This window comes from Lissotriton vulgaris, chromosome 7 (genome assembly GCF_964263255.1).
Source record: "Lissotriton vulgaris chromosome 7, aLisVul1.2, whole genome shotgun sequence".
In the NCBI taxonomy this organism is placed as follows: domain Eukaryota; kingdom Metazoa; phylum Chordata; class Amphibia; order Caudata; family Salamandridae; genus Lissotriton; species Lissotriton vulgaris.
In genome coordinates, this window is record NC_141695.1 from 1,138,082,494 (window position 1) to 1,138,104,859 (window position 22,366).

At 42.2% G+C, this 22,366-nt stretch overlaps 1 protein-coding gene across 1 annotated transcript in view; it reads left to right on the plus strand.

The window, feature by feature from the left end:
• STC2 (stanniocalcin 2) overlaps positions 1 to 21,861 on the plus strand; it is a 72,579-nt gene extending 50,718 nt beyond the window's left edge. Inside the window, exons 2-4 of the mRNA XM_086931575.1 lie at positions 4,207 to 4,349; positions 14,449 to 14,660; positions 16,060 to 21,861. Coding sequence (XP_086787701.1) covers positions 4,207 to 4,349; positions 14,449 to 14,660; positions 16,060 to 16,450 — 746 coding nt within the window. The 3' untranslated portion in view covers positions 16,451 to 21,861. The remainder of the gene's footprint in view (positions 1 to 4,206; positions 4,350 to 14,448; positions 14,661 to 16,059) is intronic.
• The last annotated feature ends 505 nt before the right edge of the window (positions 21,862 to 22,366 follow it).

The following is a 22,366-nucleotide window of genomic DNA, read 5'->3' on the forward strand; positions in this document are numbered from 1 at the left end:
TATGATAGCTTCCTGTTCCTTGTGTAAAAACGATATGGAGTTTTAAGGTTCCCCTTTTGCTTGTGCTTAGCTTCATGCACTTTGTTAGGTCCTCCAAGAGTGATTTACGATTAACTATTCTTATTCATTCATCACTGCTCTGCACCTGATTCACATTGTCCCTGTATGCTGGCTCCTTATTCCTTTGAAAATATTGTTGTATTTGCCTTGAAGTAAGATGAGGTGGGCAATAAGGTTGTCACGTGTAGTGAAATAAAATTATAATGCGAGGTGAATACTAGTGCTGTCCCAGGTCCTGAAGTAAGGAGATGTAGTGCTCGGAGCAGAAGAGAGATGAGGCAGTTTCCAATAGTCTCAACTTCACGAAAGAAAACAATGTTTAGGAGTCACACAACTGAAAGGAGGCCACTGATTCCAGGACTATATTCCTCCTGTATTCAAAAGCGTTACACATGTTGGCGGTGGCTTTCGTGTCCTTGCCTATGTGTTCTGGAAAACCAAAGGGTTCTCTTTCAAAAAGTGGTATTACATCTATAGGTGGGTGATGGTTTTCCCTTTCTTTGCAAATGCTTGCGAAATGGATTTTTTTTTATTGGCAAAGTAGGGCAATATTTTCTAATTCTGTCCGACTTTGGGAATGCAACGTTTTTCCACCTGCAGTCCTATGATAGACAGATTGTTTTACTTTGCAGAATGTTCTCTGCAATACGTGTTCTTTTCTGGCCACTGAATATGCCTCCCCCTTTAATTAGTTAGCAGTGCTTTAAAATATACATAGAGTGGGCTTTGACTCCACCCAATAATACTCACTCACCTCAGTCTCTTGGCGGTTTGATGTATCATTCCGACTGCTATGGAGTGCTTAATTTGCAAAGCACAAGGAACCAGGGCCGGGCTGGCGTAGCAGACACCAGGCATTTCCCCTGTGGGCCGGAGGGGTGGGGGCGGTTTATACCTTTTGGGGCGGTTTTTGGTACTGGGGGCCGGTATTGTATAGAAACAATCATCATGGATTTTTGTTTTTCACTTCAGCTGGCCTAATGTTTTAGTCAGGACTCAAACTGCAAGGCAGGCCTATTAATTGGGCCAATTATTTTAGTTTCTTTAGTACTTTGTGTGTTTCACTCTTTGCTCACGAATATTTAAATAATAAACTGGGGAGATTGGAAGTCTTCATAACTTCGCAGATTAAAAATGTGAATTGTTGTTCTCTAACTTTTAATTTATTGTTCTGTTTGGTGTAATCCTGCTACAAAGGTCCCCTCTTGCATTTCAGATAAAAATTAGAGGTGGGTGAGGCACTGAATACTCAAGCCAATGCCAGGCTGTGGCTCAGCTCGAGGTCGTCTTGAACCACAGGGCCCAAAACGAGCCGAACTTTAATATTGCCTCTACCTGACACCCACTCTCTAACCTCAAGTACCAAAAACGAAAGACACCAGTAATATTTGATGTAAAAAAGAAGAATGATATACACCTAGTGGCTCAAATACGTAATGTGAAACTAGAAAAATTGGAATCAGTCCCGGCTTCCATGCTTGTTTGTGTGAACCTAGACATCTTCAAGCCTCCTTTTTGATCACTTTAGAGAGCCCCTTCAAATGCATAAGTTCAGGATGTTAGTTGTATAAAAATCCTTCATGAGTTTCATTCAGTAGACTAAAATGTTGCTTCATCTATTATAAAAAGTTAGGCCACATATAGGGTACTCAAGACAATATACTTCATTTTAATTTCAGTAATGGTGTTGTGTTATACATACTTATAGAACGTACAAATACCCGTGGGTGTCTTTGTGGCGCTAGCACTGCTAAACCGAAGGTGGCGAACTATTAGTTGGTGAAAAGCAACATTTTAAATGCTTCCCTGAAGGTAAAGAGGCTGGGCATGACTTTGTTGTGTTGAGGTAGTGAATTCTAGATTTTAGCAGTACCTAACACAAAAGGAACGTTTGAATTTGGGAAGTCTGAGTCTTTTTTTCCCTTATGAGCGTCAGTTTCTAGGTGAATCGCACCAGCTGAAACTCTGTTTCAGGATAGCTGGGCCAGAATCATGCAGTGCTGTATAGGCTGTTCGTAAAGCTTTAAACCCAATTATCTGTCTGACTGAGAGCCAGTGTAGCTTATGAAGGAATCAGGAGACGACTGATGTTTTGGGATACCTAGCATTCTTGCAGCCGCATTCTTAACGGTATGGAGTATGTTGAGATGTTGTTGCATATTGAGATAAAGACTATTACAGTAGTCTAACTTTGAGAGCACTAATTAAGTCCCCACTGTTTTCTGTGTATTTGAGGGTAAGAACAGGAGTGTTTTTTTTATAGTCCTCAGGGTGTAAAACGGATATGATGTGATGGAGTTAACTTGGTCTCCTAATGTAAGTTTGTTGTCCGTGACAACCACTAGGTTTTGCGCCTTCTTCACTGGAGAAGGTAGAGTTCCTAATTCTTCTGACCACCATGACAGGGACCAGATGGAAACCTGGTTTGCAAGCAGAACAACCTCTATCTTCCCATAGCATGGAGGCTAGCACAATTTTTAAAAGCGATGTTATTTATCAGGTAAATAATTATTTTGGAATGCTAATGGCTGCAATTGGTTTCTTCTTCTTTTTTAACAGTAAATGAATTGTGTTTTTTAAACTTTTGTATAGAACCTGTAATGGAATTTGTGTTTAATTGTGCTGTGTTTTTTATGTCTGTTTTAATAGCAGCCGAATAAAGCATTTCTAGAACCTTGAACAATTGTTGTTCATCGAATTGCTTACAGAGCGCATGCAATCATGAAATCTGTCTTTATTGGACAGAGACACAACAATTTGCTTGTCGTTGACATAGGAAATGAGAGAAAAACCAAAGGACCTAATCAGGATGGCTAGTGATGTGACATAAACATTAAAAAGAGAGAGACTTTGTGAAGACCCCTGTTGCACTCCACATGGCAGTACCAAAGGTTTGGAGGCAAACTGTTTTAAGGCTACAGTTTGCTCTCTCATGGTAAGAAACGACATTAGGGGTGTCAAAGCCATCCCCTCAATACCAATATTGCGAAGGCTCTTGGTAAGCAGGCCATTATCGACCTTGTCGAATGTTGTGGAAAGGTCCAGCAAAAACCAAGTCAGCATTCCCTCCCTGGTTAAGAGCAGCCCTGATTTCTTCAGCTGCATTCATCAGGGCTATCACAGTACTATGGCCACTTCTAAAACCAAACTGCATAGGGTCTAGAAGGTGGTTCTTCTAAATAAAGTCCATCAGTTGAACATTTATCACCTTTTGCACAATTTGAGCTAGGAGCGGCAGGCGTGAAATAGGACGATAACTGTTCAGGTCTGTTGGGTTATGGCTGGGTTTTTTGATGAGGGAAAGTATTGACACTACTTGCTGTTCTTGTACTCCTCTGGGATTGCACTCTTAGTGGGAGAGAATTTCTTATAGATTGTTCTACTTTATCTAAAAAGAAATTAGCCATGGTATTGCAGAAAGATTGGCTACAATCTACAAGATTTCTTCAAGGGACCATGGTCAAATTCATGACTGTCTGGAATAGTTCTTTAGTAGAATTTTTAGAGGTGTCGATTTTTTCTCTTTTTTCAGTAGGATCTTGTATTTTTCCATACTTTGTTTATAATTAGCTTTCTCTGTGGAACTATACTCTCTTCTCCACTTGCGTTCTAGTCTCCTACAGCATTGCATCTTTTGTCCAAGCCTGTCCGTAAACCATGGAACAGATGGCTTATTTCTACATTGATGCATGGCCTTAATCATGGATAAGATGTCTACTTCTTTTATGCAATTGGAATAATTAGAAGTAGCCATGCTTCATGCTGATTTCTAAAAAAAAATTTAAGCAAGCGTGTACCATGTGTTAACAGTCTTGGTGAAGGCTGGTTCTCACAAAAACAAATTGTATGCGAGTTCCTTAACAGCTTAAAAAAAGATACATGAGATACTGTCAGACCTCATTTCACTATGAGCATGTAATTAATTTTAAAGACAAGTTCATGGACCTTCAAAAAATGTGCATGAAACAATGACGTGATTTTGCACACCCATAACTGATAGTTAAATCCTTTTTTGAAGATAGATCCCTTCGTGCATGACTTTAAGTGCTGTTTAATACCAAAGTGCAAATTATATGTCCTGTTTCCATTTTTCAGTGTGCTCTCCTTCGAATGCCAGCATTAACTGTATTTTATGCCTCTTCGCAGCTGAGATCCAGCACTGCTTGGTCAACGCCGGAGATGTTGGCTGTGGAGTCTTCGAATGCTTCGAGAACAACTCCTGCGAAATACGTGGCCTTCATGAAATCTGCATGACCTTCTTGCACAACGCTGGGAAATTTAAAGCACAGGTAAAAAAAATAGAACAACTTTACCGGTTGCCGGTTTCAGGCCTCCCACCTGTCCACTGTGGCGGGGTGTAATGGGGGGGGGGGAATACAGCAGGCGACCGGCTGGAAGAGCTTCTTATGTAATGTGTGCTCCCTACCGAAACATCATACGGAATTATGGGATCTTATCTCTACTGCCCAGCCCGAGATATGCTTTCTAAGTGAGACCTGGCTAAAACCCCACACAGTACCTGCCATTACGCTGGGTATTCCGGTGGGGTATAAAATTGTAAGGTTGGACCGTCCTATTAAAATTGGTGGTGGCATTGCCATCATTCATAAGGAGGGGATCAATGTCTCAATAGTCGAACAAAGGAGTACTCCCCTGATGGAAAATATGATCTTTCGGATCAATACCAGACCCAAAAACCTTTGAAAGGGAGCTCTTGTCTACCGTCCACCGGGACCAAGTGCTAATTTTGCACTTTCCCTAGTGGAGGTATTGGCACCGCACTTTAAAACTGGAACTGATTTCCTTCTCTTAGGGGACTTTAATGTGCATGGGGAGCTCTCAAATAATCCTGAGACACTATCCTTCTTTGCAGATCTGTCACTATTAGGGCTTACACAGCATAATAAAGGCCCTACTCATCTAGCAGGCCATACATTAGATATGATCTATTCGAACTCCTCTAAGATTGTATGCCATGCCTCCACCCTGGTGAATTGGTCAGACCATTTTGTCATTGATTTCTCCCTATTAAGGTTGGATAAGCCCAGTAAAAGGTCTTTCCTCCCCTCATTTTGGCATAGACAATGGCATAAAGTGACCCAGAGGAATTTCAGAGAGCTCTAGTTGAACCCCCATAACTGCCTCTGACAATACTGAATTGGCTTTATCTAAATTCAATTCAGCTATTTCAACTGTAGTCAATTCTTTGGCCCCTCTGAAATTATGCAAACAGCGCCCTCCCTCTCGTCATGAAATATGGTATACTGACCAACTGCGCTCAGATAAGCAGGCCTGTAGGAAACTAGAAAAAACATGGAGGAAAAGTGACCTGGAAGCAGACAAAAAGGGCTACTATGCTACCCTGTCCATATACCATAAAAACATTAGATCAGCCAGGAAAAATCACATAGCCTTGCAACTAGCAGAGGCGGGCAACTCCTCGAGGGGTCTATATCAGATTCTACAAGCCTTTACTAAACCTACGGGTTGTGAAAGCCTGGACGTTTTCTCACAATCCCTTTGTGATGACATCTCTCTTCTTTAAAGATAAGATAGAGCTGATCTATGATAAAATCATCAAGACAACCTGTCTTACGGACTCCCCTTCTACAGCCCCCCCTCAGCCCCGGGTCATGGACACGGAGACACTCACAGTTTTTCCAGCTGCCAACTTAAGTGACATTGAGGCACTTATGGGTCATATCAAGACAGGGTCTCCGCTTGATCTCATTCCGGCCAGAACTGCTTCCACCTTGGGCAACTCCCTTGGCCCTCTGATCCAAACTCTGGTCAATTGCTCTATTGCTTAGGGCCAGGTACCACGAGATTGGAAGAAGGCCATTGTAAACCCAATCTGGAAGAACTCTACTTTCCCCTGGTCGGACCTATCCAACCTCCGCCCTATATCTCTCCTTCCCTACCTGAGTAAGATGACGGAAAAGCACATTAACACCCACCCGTCGAGTTTCATCAAGCTGTCTGGTGGCTTAGACGGCTCCCAGTCCGATTTAGGCCCAACTACAGCACCGAATCAGCACTCCTATCTGTGACAGATACCATCAGAATGTCACAGGATAATGGGAGCTCTGTGATTCTAGTGCTGTTGGACCTTTCCGCGGCTTTCGACACGGTATCGCATGACATCTCACTCAGTCGATTACAGGAGATAGGGGTTGGGGGTCTGGCATGGTCCTGGTCGAAGAGTTTCCTATCGGGCCACTCGCAGAGTGTCAACCTGGGCGCCTTCCGCTCGGCCCCGATAGAGCTCACTAAGGGGGTACCACAGGGCTCATGCCTAAGTCCCACACTCTTCAATGTGTTTGTGGCCCCCCTTAGCGGATCTCATGAGATCATATGGATTTATTCCTGTGTCATACACAGATGACACCCTGCTGCTTTTCCCTTTTACAACCCTGACAGCTGCAGTGAAACACTCATTCTCGGAAGAGATGAGGGCTGTGTCCCAATGGATGGCAGCAAACTTCCTGCAATGCAATGTAGGGAAGACTGAGGTCATGCTCTTTGGAGATGCGCCACTGCTGTGGTCACCGGACTGGTGGCCATTAGATCTGGGCCCCGTCCCTAGCCCCAAGCAGACCTTAAAGATCCTGGGGGTTCGACTAGATCAGGGATTATCACTGAAGGATCATGTCAGCCAAACAGCGGGGTCCTGCCTGCATGGAATTGGACTCCTTAGACGAGTATTTCCCTTGCTGCCGGATACATCCAGAAAGACTCTGGTCCAGGCCCTAGTGCTTAGTCGCCTGGACTATTGTAATGGGTTACTGATATCAGCTACTGATAACTCGCTAGGCTTCAGGTGGTCCAGAACACCGCTGCAAGGCTGGTTCTCAATGCCCCTCCGAGAACTCCCTCGCGCCCTCTTCTGGATAAATTGCACTGGCTACCGATCCGGGCACGGGTGCAATTTAAAACTTGCTGTATAATCCACAAGAGTATTTTTGGCTCATGTTCTTCGTACTTGGCGGAGAAATTTGTCCCATATAACCCAGTACGCACCCTCCGCTCCAGCAACCAATACCTACTTCAGGTTCCTTCAATAAGAAGGGCGAGACTGGGCGGAAGAGCTCTTTCATTTCTGGGTCCCACCCTTTGGAACAAATTGCCCCTTACCCTTAGACAGTGTACCAATCATTTAGTCTTTAGAAAAATGCTGAAGACCTTTCTGTTTTGATTTCATCCCTTGTCTTCAATTTGGTGAGCACTATACCTTTACCTGTAGGGCGAACAAAGCGGAGAGATACGCCTTCGGGAGTCGAGTCCAGTGCTATATAAGCCTATAAATAAAATTAAATAAATAAATAAATACAATGCAGATGATTGTAGTGCCCTGTCCATCAAATATATGGCGATTCAGGACCTTATTTAGAGTTTGGCAAACAGTTACTCTGCCACAAAATGTAATGGTTGTCCCGACTGGCGTATTACAAGTGCATTATAGCCTATGTAAGAGTATGGCAAAAAAATTAAAAGAAGAAGAAAATTCTGTTAACTAGATGTGCTGGCATAAAGCTTACAATGCAAATTTTTCATTTAAAAATAATTAGCCTTCACATATAATTTCAGTATGGTGCTTCCTGGCATGTAGGTGTACTACACACTGGTACAGAAACCTTTTCTAATTTTAATGCACATCACAGAAGAATATGATTCATATTGGCTCAATTAAAAAGGAGGTATTAGCTCAAAATTACTGTAATCAAAGGCCTACTGTAAAACATAAGGGTGACTTTAATAAATAAATTGTAAAGAATTGAAAAAAACATTGGTAAACTAATGGCACTGAAGTGCACTTCTTTTTAGGACAATTTGCACATGTGATTAGATAAAAATGCAGTCACTCACAGTGCACATCATAAAGTGGCTGCAGTGGGCTGACCCATTGTTCCATGCGGCATTCACCATAAAGTCTTAGGTTAGTAACAAGAGACTCGTGAAGAATGTGTGAATATATTCAGGGTACAGCTGTGCACTTGTTTGTATCTGAGTACACTGTCTACAGCACATACATTAAACTCCGAGATTTTCCGATGCATCTTTATAACCAAACAGTCCATTACAAATGATATAGAGATTAGTTTATAAATTAATAGATGCTGGCACCCAAGATGTTCTTAAGATGTCGATGCTGAACTGTCCATCACCAGTGCTGTAAAATACCTTTGTCAGTGCTGCGCTTATATTTGGCCCTTCCCCTAACTTAGTTTCAACATCAGTCCTTTTGCTACCTACAGCACTCTATTGCTTTGCATCTACATGTGTGCAACTCTATATAAATTGCTTGCATTTGTCCAATTGTTTTTAATATGTGGCACTCTACATTTTATGTAGACAGAGAAATCCAATGTGTTGCATTCTATTGTTTTGGAACATTTATGAGTGGATCATTAAAGCACTTGCCTACATGGGTAGTATGCAACACTATGCAGGGTGCATAGTTGAAAGGGGCTTATCTTCGTTTTTGAACCTATATGGGAAGCATCTCCTTGTCATACGTGATGATCACACAAGAGTGGTTATTGAGTTACAGGACACAGCCCTTAGCAGTGTGATATATGAAGAAGTGTGAGACATAGGCACACAGTTTTCAGTGAGATAGCAGCTATGGGCAGGTCTGCCGGTTCCTTAATTGTATTCCTTTACTTCACTGGGTTGTTTATTCTGAGATATTTGGTTTAAGATTTATGGTCATGAGCAGCCATAGTTTGGAGGGAGAAGCGGTAAAGAGATCTGCTGGGATGGACTTTGCAACAATCGCCCCTTATTTGATTGTTTTTGTGAGGTGTCAAAAAGCAGCCATGATATGTGGGTTGTTGGGACCTGTCATACTAGACTTCATTAAAGCCTTAGTTGGACAGCAGCATGTGGCAGATCTATTCAGTTATTGTATGCCAGTTCAGTTGTTGTTGGGTGGTTTATTGCTGTGGACTGGTAGAATTCTGGGTATGGACATGCCCCATAGCCGTTTTACCTTACAGGAGTGTAAGATGGTCAAGCAGTATAGGGGACCTAGATGAACTACAATTGGTTGCCCCTGACTACTGAGTATTACTGTATTAATATTTGTGCTGGCCAGGAAGGATACATATGCATTGCTGTTACTATAGTTTTCCCAATACATTGGCCAACACTTCAGAATGTACCTGGATATAAACAGTTGTACGCTGGCTGGCCTGTTCCCTGTGTGTACTTGAATGTGTGATTATTTTTCAAGGTTCTTTTGTATGGTTGTAGAATGATGTAGTAATCTTGAAAATAGCATTTGTTTTTCTACTCAATCATGAAGTGTATATGCTACTGAATGCATTGACTCTTGTCTGGTAGTGAGTTCCAGAGCTTGACAACTTGTACCAAGAAAGCCGTGCCTAATAATTCTTTCTAGTAAGGTGGTATAATGATCTGTGGTGCAAGCCGGGGGTACAATTTTCTTTTTTATTTGTATTTCTTGTTGGTATAGTAGTCGCTTTCCTTGAGATACTCTGTGAACAAAGCAGAGAGCCTTTGAAATTGCTCTTCTAGCAATTGGTAGAGAGTGGACTGATTGCAGAACGGGAGTCATGCATTCTCTTGCAGGAATGGGGAGAAGGAGTCTTGCAGTGGCATTTTGGATGAAAAGTATTTTGCATTTGATGAAACTTGTTTGCATTTGATGAAACAGGTATAGGCTGTTAGCATAATCAAGCTTGGAGATTAGGAGTTTGAGGATAGCTTGTAGCTTTTGTAGGTATCCAGTGTATAGTGAGATGCGACGGAGAGGCTTCATTGTGTAGACGGTGACGTTTGTGAAACTGTTGATAAGTGGTATCTGAATACATCCTTGTCCCTTGGTTTCTAACTTTTCGTGATGTAGTTTAACGGGAAACGCAAATGTGATTCAGACCTGCCAGCCTCGCACCCTCTACTTTAGGAGAAAGCCAACATTTTCAACACTATGATCAGTTTGATGTAAACTGAGGATTTAAGATTTAGCCTTTTTTCACCATCAGCAGCACAGAACACTCACACTTTGTCCTCAACTGAACACGGAGCACAAAAAAACACAAACACACACCACACAAACAACAGACATTTCTTCAGAGAGTTCCACGTAAGCAAAACACAAAAACAGGATAAATGGGGCTGCATCACAACTGAGTAGAGAAACTCAAAGACGTACAAAACACAACACACCCCAGAACAAACTCTCACTGGTTGCGTAACAGCGAACCCCTCCCTCTCGCAGGGCAGCACATGCACCCTCCTCTCCCAAAAGTCAGGCGGCGAGGTTGGACGCAAGGCAGGTGTAGGACTTCAGTCATTTCCTGAAACTTAGCATGTGGGTTATCTTGCCATGTGTTTGAGATATACAGTCCTTGACGTGCCTAACCCCAGGTTCCTTTCACACAGCAGCAAGCGTCTGTTCAAATCTAAAAACAGACCATAATAGCAGGAGGAATTTTGGATCTGAATATGAAATCAACTTCAAACAAAATTCCTAGAAAGGTAGAAAGGAGTTGCAGCAGCAGGGAGCCTAAGCAGAAGCAAAGTAATAAGCACAGACTTAAACTCAAGGGGCGAACCAGTGCATAGTTCTGTAATTACAGCACGCCTTCATTAGCGCGACCTATTACCGTCCTTGCCTGCTGGGTCATTGAAGAAGGACGTCTAGAAATGTTCAGCTGAATTAACTGTTTGATGATGTGCTGTGGGTTTTCACCAGAAAGATTGTAATTTGACAAGAAATGCTTTTTTGTCTTAAGATACAGATGTTTCATGTATTTGCTTGATATCATTAGAGAGGGGGTTTCTCGTTAGCTCTTCCGCATCATGTGATTGCTGAAACCCCACAACTGATAACATTTGTGTTGGAAGTGGGAACCACTACCATACAAGCATGAACAAGACAGACCAGATTTCATGTGTTGTAGAACTGTGTAAGTGTGGACGCCTGCGTGTTTGCCGATGGGGTGCACACCAATGACAATGCTTATGGTTCTGTGATTAACTAAGTACCCGCAATGGAGTCGCTGTGTCTGGGCATGTGTAAGAAGTTCCAGGAAACATTCCATCAACTTTGGGAGCGAAGGGTAGTTCCAAAGGGTTGACTTCGGGGGGAATGTGAGATTTGAGACTCCCTTCCCAAGGCTCCATTTCCTACCCTCACTCTCATTTGCTTGTTTCTTCTTCGTGCCCCAGCTTGTCAATCTTGTGTATGTCCCTCATATGAAGCCGTGCCCCTTTGCAATCTCTTTGATTAGCTGTTATTACAGCATCCACTGCCTGTTTTTCAATCCCTACATTACAATGACGGCTCCTCCGCTAAGGCGGAGGAGCGTCGCCTCACTGCTTTTAAGCAGTGTAACTAAAGAACAATTAAATGATAATAAAGTGATGTTGTTATCATTTTAGTGTTTACATCTGCTTTGCAGGCGGCGGGTGGGGCTGGTCTGCTCTCAGGGCAGGAGTGGTTTGCCCACTCCTAAATTTGCAATGACGCATTTGCCGGTCCTTGGTGTCCGGCCAAACCATCATGCACACTTTGCATGTTCTTCTATGCTGCATTACAGCCTGCATGGAGAACATGCCCAGGCCCCCAGTTTCCGTCTGAGCACCGAGCCACATCGCTCAGACTAATCACAATGCTGCATTGCAGCGTTGTGATTGGTCAAGGGAGCCTGGGTGCTTACCAATCACAATGCTGCATTGCAGCGTTGTGATTGGTTTGGGGAGCCTGGCATTGCTTCCTGGTTCAGCCGAGTCCAGCGGAGAAGTGATGTGGGAGGCAGCGATACGGTAAGTGGTTTTATTTATTTTTTAGTTTTTACATCCCCCCGCCCACCACCGATCCCTGCAGGCCGCCACTGCTTCTTTGCTCTTTTATGTGAAGCACTCCATTAAGGTGAGTACATCTCTCTTGAAAATGTCTCTCCTGTTGCACTCCGTGTTGATCTATTTTGCCTGACTGCTTCTTCCCATCCTCTTCTATTTTGCTCTCACCTTTCTCCATAATGCTTCCTCGCCCTAACCCTTAGTGTTTCTTTCTCCAGTTCCATGTTGCCTCCACATACCTCTCCAGCCCTCCTCCACTGTTATTTCATGTCCCCTCCCGTGTTTGTTCGGCATTCCCCCTCTATCCCATGTTGCTTCCCCGTTCACCCCCCATTCCCCCCTGTTGCTTTGCCATTCCTTGCCAGACTGTGTGATGCTTCCTCTTTCCTCACCTTCCCCTGTGTTGTTCACCATTCATCTCCCACTTTCCCCATGCTCCTTTATCATTCACAACCTTCCACTGTGCTGCTTCTGTTCCCCTTCTTTTGTGTATTTTCTTTTCTTTTTAGTTACTGATCCAACTCGGTTTGATTATTAGAATGAAATAAAGTGCTGCCCTCATTTTCTAGGGGTGCACAGGTGTGGTTTGCATGCCTCTAAAAAGAAGCAGGGGACTTTGCCAAAGGTTTTTTTTTTTACTTTAGACTAACTACACAGCATTTTGGGTGCTGCGCAGTATGATAAAAACAATGAGCAAAGTCAATAGGTCACAAAGGCAAGATCTATTGGATTTGCCACTACTTTGTGCAATTGTCAATTTTCATCTTCAGGAAGCTCAACAACAGACGAGTCTGCCGATGTGCCTTTTTTGGCCCATAGAATTTAAAGGAGGTACTATGTGCCATGGAGCCCTCAAAATGAGAGTCCACGTGGAAAAAATCCAGGACTCTTCCAAGCACGACGGTCAGTTCTGTTCGATCAAGAGTATACTGGCTGAGTAATTTATCATTAAAAACAGCAGCGGCTTATAAAGTCAATACTCCCGTAATATGAAGTTGAAGGCCAACAATGTCGTCCAGATACAACCAAAGATCTCTAACTGCAGAGTGACAGATCTGTTGTTGGCAGAAAATCTGCTGAGTTAGGGTTATCTTTCTGTGTTCACAGCCGGGGATTTTAGAGAATCCCAAGAACAAGAGTAACTTTGCAAAAACAAGTGTATGATTATATGTAATAGCTCCCAAATGTCGATAAGTCCTCCAGCTCCCAATTGCACATGCGCACTTAAGCGAAGCAGTGAAGTCTTCTTGCACAATTATTGCATTCCCAGAGCGCACAATCTTTTTGTACAACTTTAAAATTCGTTTTGTATGATAACTTCACTGCTGACAGTTTTTAATAAGGTTGCCTTCGTAGGGAGAGGGTTCAGGGGTTTTTCCTCAAGAGGGATTTGTGGCTTTCTGACCAATATCATTATGAAACAGAGCATCAAAGCATTCCTTTAGGCCACATCACAACTTAAGCGGGTCACAAGAGGAAGAGAGCAGTGCCCATAGTGTGAGTGAGTCATGATGAAGATGCAGCATTTTGGGTTGATGGAACCAGCCTGGCCTTAGAGTAATGTGCAACTATGACTGGATGCCAGATAGCAAACATTTAATAGTGAGAGTATGTGAAACATACCAACGCTACAATCAATAAGTAGAGTATGTGCGGAAGAATGTCTGCACTTTTGTGAGGTAGCTTACCATAAATTCAGCAAACAGAATTTGCCCAAGTGATCCTGAACCACTGTATACCTGCAGCCGGACCGATAACGATCCATCTTGAATGTTGGAAGTGTGTGTTTTGCAGTTTTGTTCTATCCCAGATTTCACTCAGGATCTTAGTAAGGAGCACTCCTTTATTCGACCATTTCGTAATCTTCATAGGTGATCAAAGTTGTACACTATCACTGAATTCAAATCAATTAGGTCAATTCTCGATCTAAATGAGTGATGGATTTTTGAATGTTTTTCATTAATTATTTATCTTATCTGTCCTGGATTGTTTGCAAAGTTATTAGGTGAATATATTGCATCCTAAATTCAAGGTTTTGTTGAACATCTCTCAGTGAACACCCTGCTCACTACACCTCCCTACTCTGAGACTTTTGTATCCTACACTGTATTCCCATCTCCATGTCCAACCTGAGCCATGGAATCCAGCACCGTGGTGTACACCTGTTACAGTGTTGATCCCTAGTCCAAGTAGTGGCTATCCTCTTATGTACACCAACCTACATCTCCAGGAGTTGATGTTTTCAAAAGGAACTTTATGCTGTGCAGCCATCCCATGGTGAAACTGAATTCAATGCACTCATCCCTGTGTATATTCTAATCTTGGAAACAGACTTTTTAAGGGGAGCACCCATATCTGTCTCTGTTCCTGATCTGTGTATGAAAGAACAAGAAACAACTGCGGTTATGCATTGATGTCCGTGCTCGTCCTAGCCTTAACATGTATAGTCAAGTTGATAGACCTGAATGATCACAGAGTTGCATATCTGTAACACTAGACATAAGTCTCACAAGTACACTCAAAAAACAAATCAATTTGTTTCTGTCCATATTTCTCCAGGGTAAATCCTTCATCAAAGATGCTCTGAAGTGCAAGGCTCACGGGCTGCGGCACAAGTTTAGCTGCATCAGCCGCAAGTGCCCCGCCATCAAAGACATGGTGCTGCAGCTTCAGCGCGAGTGTTACCAGAAGCACGACCTGTGCTCCGCCGCCAGGGAGAACGTCCAGGTCATTGTGGAGATGATCCACTTCAAAGATCTCATGCTCCTCGAGTAAGTACAGAGGCAGCCACTGCTGTTACAAAGAAATAAAACATTTGAAATTAACTCTAAAAATAACGACTTATAATGTATTATTTGTATATAGGCTGTATTCAGAGATTCTCTGTGTCTGAAATGGCTGTTTCAGTAAGGGGTAAATTGTGCCCCATGTCTTTTTCTAGTTGACTACTGGAAAATCTCTTAATATCTACATATCAGTGGTGGCTAACAGGAGAATAAAATATGGTGGGGCACGATGGCTACAAACGCACCATATATGTGCTTCCTCTGGTGCGGCACTTTTTCTGTGGGGTCCCTCAAGCAGGAATGGAAGGACTTCCTTCCTGCTCAGTAGAAACATGAATCCAGCCAATCCTGGTGCTTTCAACGTGGGAGTAGCTCCATGATTGGTGGGAGCAGGTTAACCCAGTGCTCATTTGGAGGCTGTGGGCCTGTGCCAGCAACCCCCGGTTGTTCAACAGCCCTGGTATTGCTGGGTCTACAGTGCCCATGTCAGCCCTGCTGTAGCAAAATTGCCAGCCAATCCAAAATGTGCCTGACAGGGAAGGCAGTCATCCTGCAATCGCAGGATTCATCCGACCCCTGCCCTCACGCTCGAGGTGTACACAGGGTGAGCTGGTGGCAAAATAAAATTGCATTATTAATGTACTGTTTTATTTATTAGTGTTTGCCTGCTGCGCTCGCAGCAGGCGGGGCGACACTCCTCCACTCTTTGGGAGGAGCTTCCCCTGCTACATATGCCCACCTCCTGCAACAGAACCTGCACAGAAACAGAAATACAGATAGCTGACACAAGTTGCCTCAGGGCAAATGCAGCCTCCTAAATTCTCTCTATGTATGGCTGCTCATGCAGGAGGTCTTCTGTGAGATTGTTAAATGAACACATACTTCAAAATATGTACTACTACTATGAAACGAAAGGAGCAGCCTTCTATTCCTTGCATCTCCCATTGAATATATTTTGCGATCCTGGGCACACTACTTTACTTGTCGTGCAGAGTTCTCTTGCTTGGCAACATTTGTAGAGCACAGAAACACTGAAATGCTGCTAAATGTACTATATAGTAACTGAACATTTAAGTTTCTGAAAGGGAGCTGGGTGAGATTCCATACCTTGCTTCTCTTTCTGCCCATGTATGTTGGAAAGAACTCTGCTGGTATAAGGGATGGTACTTCTGGTGGGGCAGACAGTGTCAGAGGTCTTTCACCATATTTGTTTGGTGGGGGTGGACGATTTTTCGCATTACGCTTCTGTCTCTAGAGAAATCTGTATACTGGATTGGCATAGCAACCCTTACTTGCTGTGAAACGTGTCTATTGTGTTTAGCAACACTTTTTATCAAGGAATTTTTCAAACTGACTTTAAATGTTGCATTTCTTTCACCCTCAGGCCCTATGTAGACCTTGTGAACATTCTGCTGACCTGCGGCAATGACGTCAAGGAAGCAATCACACACAGCATCCAAACCCAATGCGAGCAAAACTGGGGAAGCCTCTGTAGCATCTTGAGTTTCTGCAGCTCGGCTGGGCATGCAGATATCACCCTGGCTCCAGAGAAGAAGTTTGGGGATGTCCTCCGAGTTCCTCGCAGAGAAGGGGAGCCAGCCCCTCAACTGGAGACGGAGAGGGAGGGCTTCAAAGTTGTCAGAGGAGATAAAGACAAGAGCGGCTGGGGACCAATGAATGTCCGTGTGAGAACCGGAAGCCAGGTTCCTAGAATCCCCCAAGCCACTGGTGACCAGGCCGAAGAGCTTGTAGAGTCATCAGATATCCGCAGGTGAAAGGATGTCTGACTCCTCCCCACCACACTGGTCACCTACAAGTCAGTCTTCGTAACTATGGACATTCCAAATCATTTACCATTGACAAGGGTTTTGTCATACATTGTGCATTCTGGGATATTTGGCCTTCTTGGGCTGTGCATTACATATTGACGAGAGATGGTGACGTCCAGATTTTCCACGCACTCCGCTAGCAGTGCCAAATCCCATAGTAATGTTTCCCTTCACATCCTCAAAGTAGGGCAGTGCATGGTAGTACTGTTGCCTCCCCAACTATTTAACAAATTAACCTAAGTTATTTATTGCAGTTAATATCCTTTTTATTTCCATTTCCGCCATTTGCCGTCTTTTTTCCAGCAGAATAATTTCCCCTAGATAGGACTTACATCATCAACTCAGAGTATTCAAATTCCGTATATATTGGACAAAGGCACATGTAGCACATTTTTACTGGCGATTATTTATATATACAAGAGTCATTAAAACCCTTGATTGCTATCCAATTCCGTGCCTCTCCACCGCCCAATTCACAGATATTCTAAAAAGTAGTTTTAGAATTTTATGTTCATACAAAAAAGCTATTTTTGATGAACAAGTACGGTTATCTGTTGAACGTGATAAAAGTTGTCTACTAGTTTAAAAAAAAAAATCACTTCATTGAACCTACAGTAATAACATGTACATCGTAACAAACAGTTTGCAATAATTGTTAAAAGGCGATAACCTAGTCAGGTCTGTTTAGCGACATATTTTGCAAGCTATTTAGGAGATTAAGAGAAAGCTGGAATTGATTGTTAAAAACGATATATATCATTGGTGTTCACAAAAACAATCGATATCCTTTAGTGCAAAGACGAAAGTAAATCTCAATATTGGGACAAGTAGCAAGTAGAGAAAATAATTCATATCTGAACTTATATATAACAAATGGAGTTGTGATAATGCAGAAGTGTAAAGGCATAGATGTCCATATTCATCACGGCATAATAACCGCATGAACGTGAAGTGAGGAGAAAGGTGTACCTTCTACTTTATTATTTCCTTTCATAGATTGTAACACACTGGGAGGCAGAAAGAAATAGAATGTGAAAACTGACCCGGGAAACTGAAGGTGAAGACTGACAAGGAAGGATAGTGTGACACTGGGATCAACCTTTCTTGCAAGTGTTGAGAATCTATTAAGGAGAAAGAAAAGCAAAGGGGCTATGTACCGGCACATTTGAATTGCATTATTGACCCATTGGGCAATTTACCTCTTGTAAACTGAGTAGCAACCACCTCTCTTAAATACAAACACCCAAGCAAATGGGTGTATGCACTCCCTCCACCCTCCAGCTGTGAGCGACGGGTAAATGTGCTTGTTCTATGCGGCATAAAGCAGGCAGAAAACTCTTGTGACCAATTCTTTGAACCCTTTACATGCCTTGGAATGTTCTTGACTACAGGATTCAGGTTTGTGAACCACTCTCTCCTAGGTAAGTGCATTCTGATCTGAAATCCACTAAAGTGCCATTGAGTATACAGACCTCCTTTTCATTATGTACGCTTTCTCTTCGTGAGAGGCACAATACACAACCTCAGCCTTCATGAAGCATATTTTCTCTGTAGTCAAACCTTTTGTTGCCCTCCACAGACCAATGTCTAAATTCCTTGAATGGACTTGATATCTTAGATGTGTACTGGGTTATCAAAGTAAAAAGAAAAGGTTTTGCAGCCCTCTTGATCAGATGCACTACTTAAAAAGAAAATCAACAATGCTTCATAAAAATTCTCAGTAGGGCTCCATGCTGTGTATTTAACGGAGCATTGTCCCCTTATATTTGTGGGACGTAAATCTCTCCGAAAAGCTACCTTAAGAGTTGGTCACCTAAGGTCAGAATTGAACAATTAATGGTGGGATCCTCATGCACTCTAATGCACTATACCTCTTTTTCTTTCACAGTCTTCATATATTACATATCTTTTCTTTTCAAGTAGATAACTATAGTTGTAGTTAAAATAGTTGTGACCGTGGTTCAGGAGTGTTATAACACCCAGCAGCCCAATTTGCTCCAATTCATTCTAGGGTCCGACAGAGGGAAAGCATGCAGCCTCGAGGGAAGTGAAGTAAAATATATTTTTTTCCTTGTGCTACATTACAGACCTTCTGCTTGAGGCTAGTCTCTGGGTAGGCACCTGAACAGGGAAGTGGTGTTACCTAAATACAAAGGCCCCGCCCCATCCCTTCATGCAGTCCAGTTGCCTTCCTAAGCTGAGTGGTCCTCTTCTTACATCTGTAGGAAATGACAAGCTCCACCACAGAGCAGACATGCAGTCATCTCAGGAAACACAGACTATGTTCTTGAAAATATATCTCTATTGCAAAGTTACTCCCAAGATGCACTTCTCTATATCTACCACATATCCTGCAAGGATTTGGCATTGAGAGGAGCAGAGGCCATGACTCCTGGATTAAGCCCTATGCTTCCAGGACTTTAAGAGAATCTGAATAAATTGTTTCCATGTAGATCCACATTCAAAGAATATCAAATTGTCTTGGAACCAGCATATTATCCTTCAATCAAAAAAAGTGTTATTTTTGTATATCCCTGTCTTCAACTGTTATCTTCTTCTAAGATATACATTTGCTGCTAATTAGAGCATACAATATTGTATGTGGGATGTAAACAACCCCATTCCCTTCTCAATCTTTCTTATCTACCCTAAAAACCGTGTCCAGTTTTCTCATCATAACACTCCTGACAGTTAAAGACTCGATTGTTTTGTACCCATACCAACCTACCTCCTCCAGATCTCTCTATGCACCACCCATACATACAACAATTGGCCAGACTTATGTGGAAAAAAGGTTCTTAAAGGAGAATGTGTGTGTCCATGCAAGGCATCTCTGTTGAAAGAGAACACTCTGGTGACATAGACCATGGAGTTGAGTTTAACAATGCCCCTTTTCAGTGCACGCCATTCATCTATAGGGCTCTCCAAACAGGTTAATACGGAAAAGCTCCTGCTCTCTGTCATCTGTTTTGTCATCCCTAGCATTTTGTATAACCTATGTTGTCAGTCTGAGAGGTGCTATTTAAAGCCTGTAAGTGGCTAACCCAGTCATCTTGCCTCAGCTGAAACTGCTGCCTCCTACTGGCCGTCTGGGCAGCACTCTAGCAAAGCTTTAGCCAGGAAGACATTTCAAATTATCTTCCAGGCAGCAAAGTGATTTAGCTAAGATGGAGAGAACGGAGCTGAGAACCTTGTTGAACTAAAGACATCTTACATAAGGACTTTAAAAAAAAATATTGGCTCAGGATAGTGAAGTCGACATTTATTTGTGTTTCTCACTGGTTTCCTTTTCATTGTCACCTTGGGAGCTTTAAAAATACTCCTGCCAGAAGGAAGCAAATTGTGTTTGTCAATGCAGAGACAGAATTTCAAGTCCCCTTAGGGGAAGGCTTTCCTAATATGCAGTAATAAGTTGCATGCATTGGGAAAGCCATTCCGGATCCTAAACCTTCCCCTCTCATCAATGCTGAGCCAAGGAAAACATCTGGAGTTATCTTTTGGCATCATGTGCGTAGTTCATGTGAGGTCACTCTTTCCCAGAATCACATGGACACATCCCTGGACTATCAAATTCAACACATCACCTCAGCATGCACACACGTTTTGTATTATTTCTTTATCATAAGGTTGTTTTGCTGTACATATGTGTAGCCTATGTAAATTTGCGTATACTTTAGGTATTTTTTTTCTAATAAGATAGAAACCAGGGGTCATCAAACCACAGTGCATTTTCTTTCACCAATCCTACATTTTAGGGACAGTTATGTTACTTTATAAAATCGCTAGGAAAACAATATGTTACATTTTTACAGCATTCGTAATACAAATGTGCCATTTTGAATTTCTTTCCTTCGCGTTCGCATATTTGTAACAGGTGTGGGAATTTTTGGGATATATGTAAATGATCTTTATGTAAGAGGTGAGTTCTAATGTCTGGCTCACAGTGGTATGGATTTGGCGTTCCTACTGATCATGTTCTGCCATAGAGGCACTGCGGGGAACATAATAGTTTATGTTCCAGAATTACCCTTCTGGGCTAATGTTATAGGGATAACCCGTAGACCCTACAGACTTCCAACAGGTGTGAACTGAATAACATAAAGTCAATGCATATTCGTTGTGTTTCTCAGAAAGGGCAAAAAGAACAATTTCCCCAAAAAAGATAGATTAGTGCAGAAGACTTTTTTTCTAAAAAGGGAAAACTAAAAACATACAGGTAAACCTGACAGGCCAATATCTCTGAAAAGCAATAGAATTCGGCCACAATTAGCCGTAACCAGGCATACTTTGTATTAATAGGCATATAGATGCAATTGGAAGCAGTGTTGCAGCAGGTCAGTTTCTCATTCGCCCATATTAAGGGTACTGATTGTTAGCCTAACGTGTCCTAAAAGGCTGACACAATCGGTCAGATGTCTCTTTTCTTATATCTCAGCCTTGACGTACAGAAATTAATTGCTTTTATCGCCATTAGAAAGCATATCAGAACTCTTTTTTTTAATTGTTTTCTAACTTTTAACCTTGTTTTATGCTACAATCAACTCCAAACTTTGCAATCAGCTCCAGACATGTTCACGCCTATGTGCTTACAAAACAATCTTTCCTGTAGCACTGATGAGTGATGTAATTTCTGTTTGTTGCAGCATTCCACACGAAAGTGTTTGTGACAAGCACAAGCCTAAAGACAGTTTTCTTTAAATAAGTGGAAAGTACATACCAAATAAAATAAAGAAATATCATGACATATCGAACAGTAAAGAAAGCGACAGTATAACAGTTTGGACCTCCTGTGTTGGGGAGGGCATCAGGCTCCAGTGCTCACAGCACTGCACCTTTGGCAAGTACTACGTCTACACCCTTAATTCACCCAAGTGCCTAGAGGCGATCCAGTACACAGTGTGCATTACAATAAAACATACCCACTCATTGCAGATTATTCTAGATAGACAAACCTTGAAAAGTCAAGAAAAACACAGAATATGTTCTTTAAATGAAAAAACTGTGCGTATGTTGATCCCTGGTAATAACTTTCTGTATGCTACAGTATGTAGGTGTGAGAGGGTTCTTGTGTGCATCTACTGATTCTGTATATGCTATTACTGTAAATATTTAACAGTTCTATTTATTGTAAAGCCTTCATTTCAAAAGCGAGAGAATAAAACACAATTGCTGGATATGGTAATTTAAAACCTATGTCATGATCTGTGTTGTATATATTTATGCCACAAGTACATTTTTGTTTAAACAACAAAATATAATTTTATACCATTGTCTGATGTTATTGGCAAACCACATTCAACATTACTATTTATTGCTGTTGTGTTATTAAACTTATTTTTATGTGTATCTGAAAGTCACACGATCAAAGTCTCATTTTTTGTAACTCTCAGAATGAAAGGAATCTCTAACTTGGGCCTAAAACAGTGGAGTTTATTCTTGAAGGCAGTTTTTAAAGTTCTATATTACTGTTGCACTGCACCCTGATTCAGAAAAAAACGTTAATATTACAGTACACAACCAAGTTGATAATACTGTACAGAACCAGGGGTGCCTTCTCTGTAATGGCGGAATATTGCCGTCTCCTGCTAAAAAAGGAAAAATAAAATAATGATAATAAAGCATTTTATTATCATTATTTTTGCCTAACAGCTGACGATGCGAGCCTTCAGCGGGGCGTGCCAGGCAATCCTGTTGGACAGGCATGGCAGGGGGAAGAGTGGTGAGCACTTTTACGTTTACATGTGTGTCTGGCCGGCCGGCCTAGGATGGCCAGGCACACATGCACAGTTAAGTTTCTTCAATCCAGCTGTGTTGCACGGCCGGTCTGGAAAAACACTTCCAGGCTTCAATGCACTGTCTGAT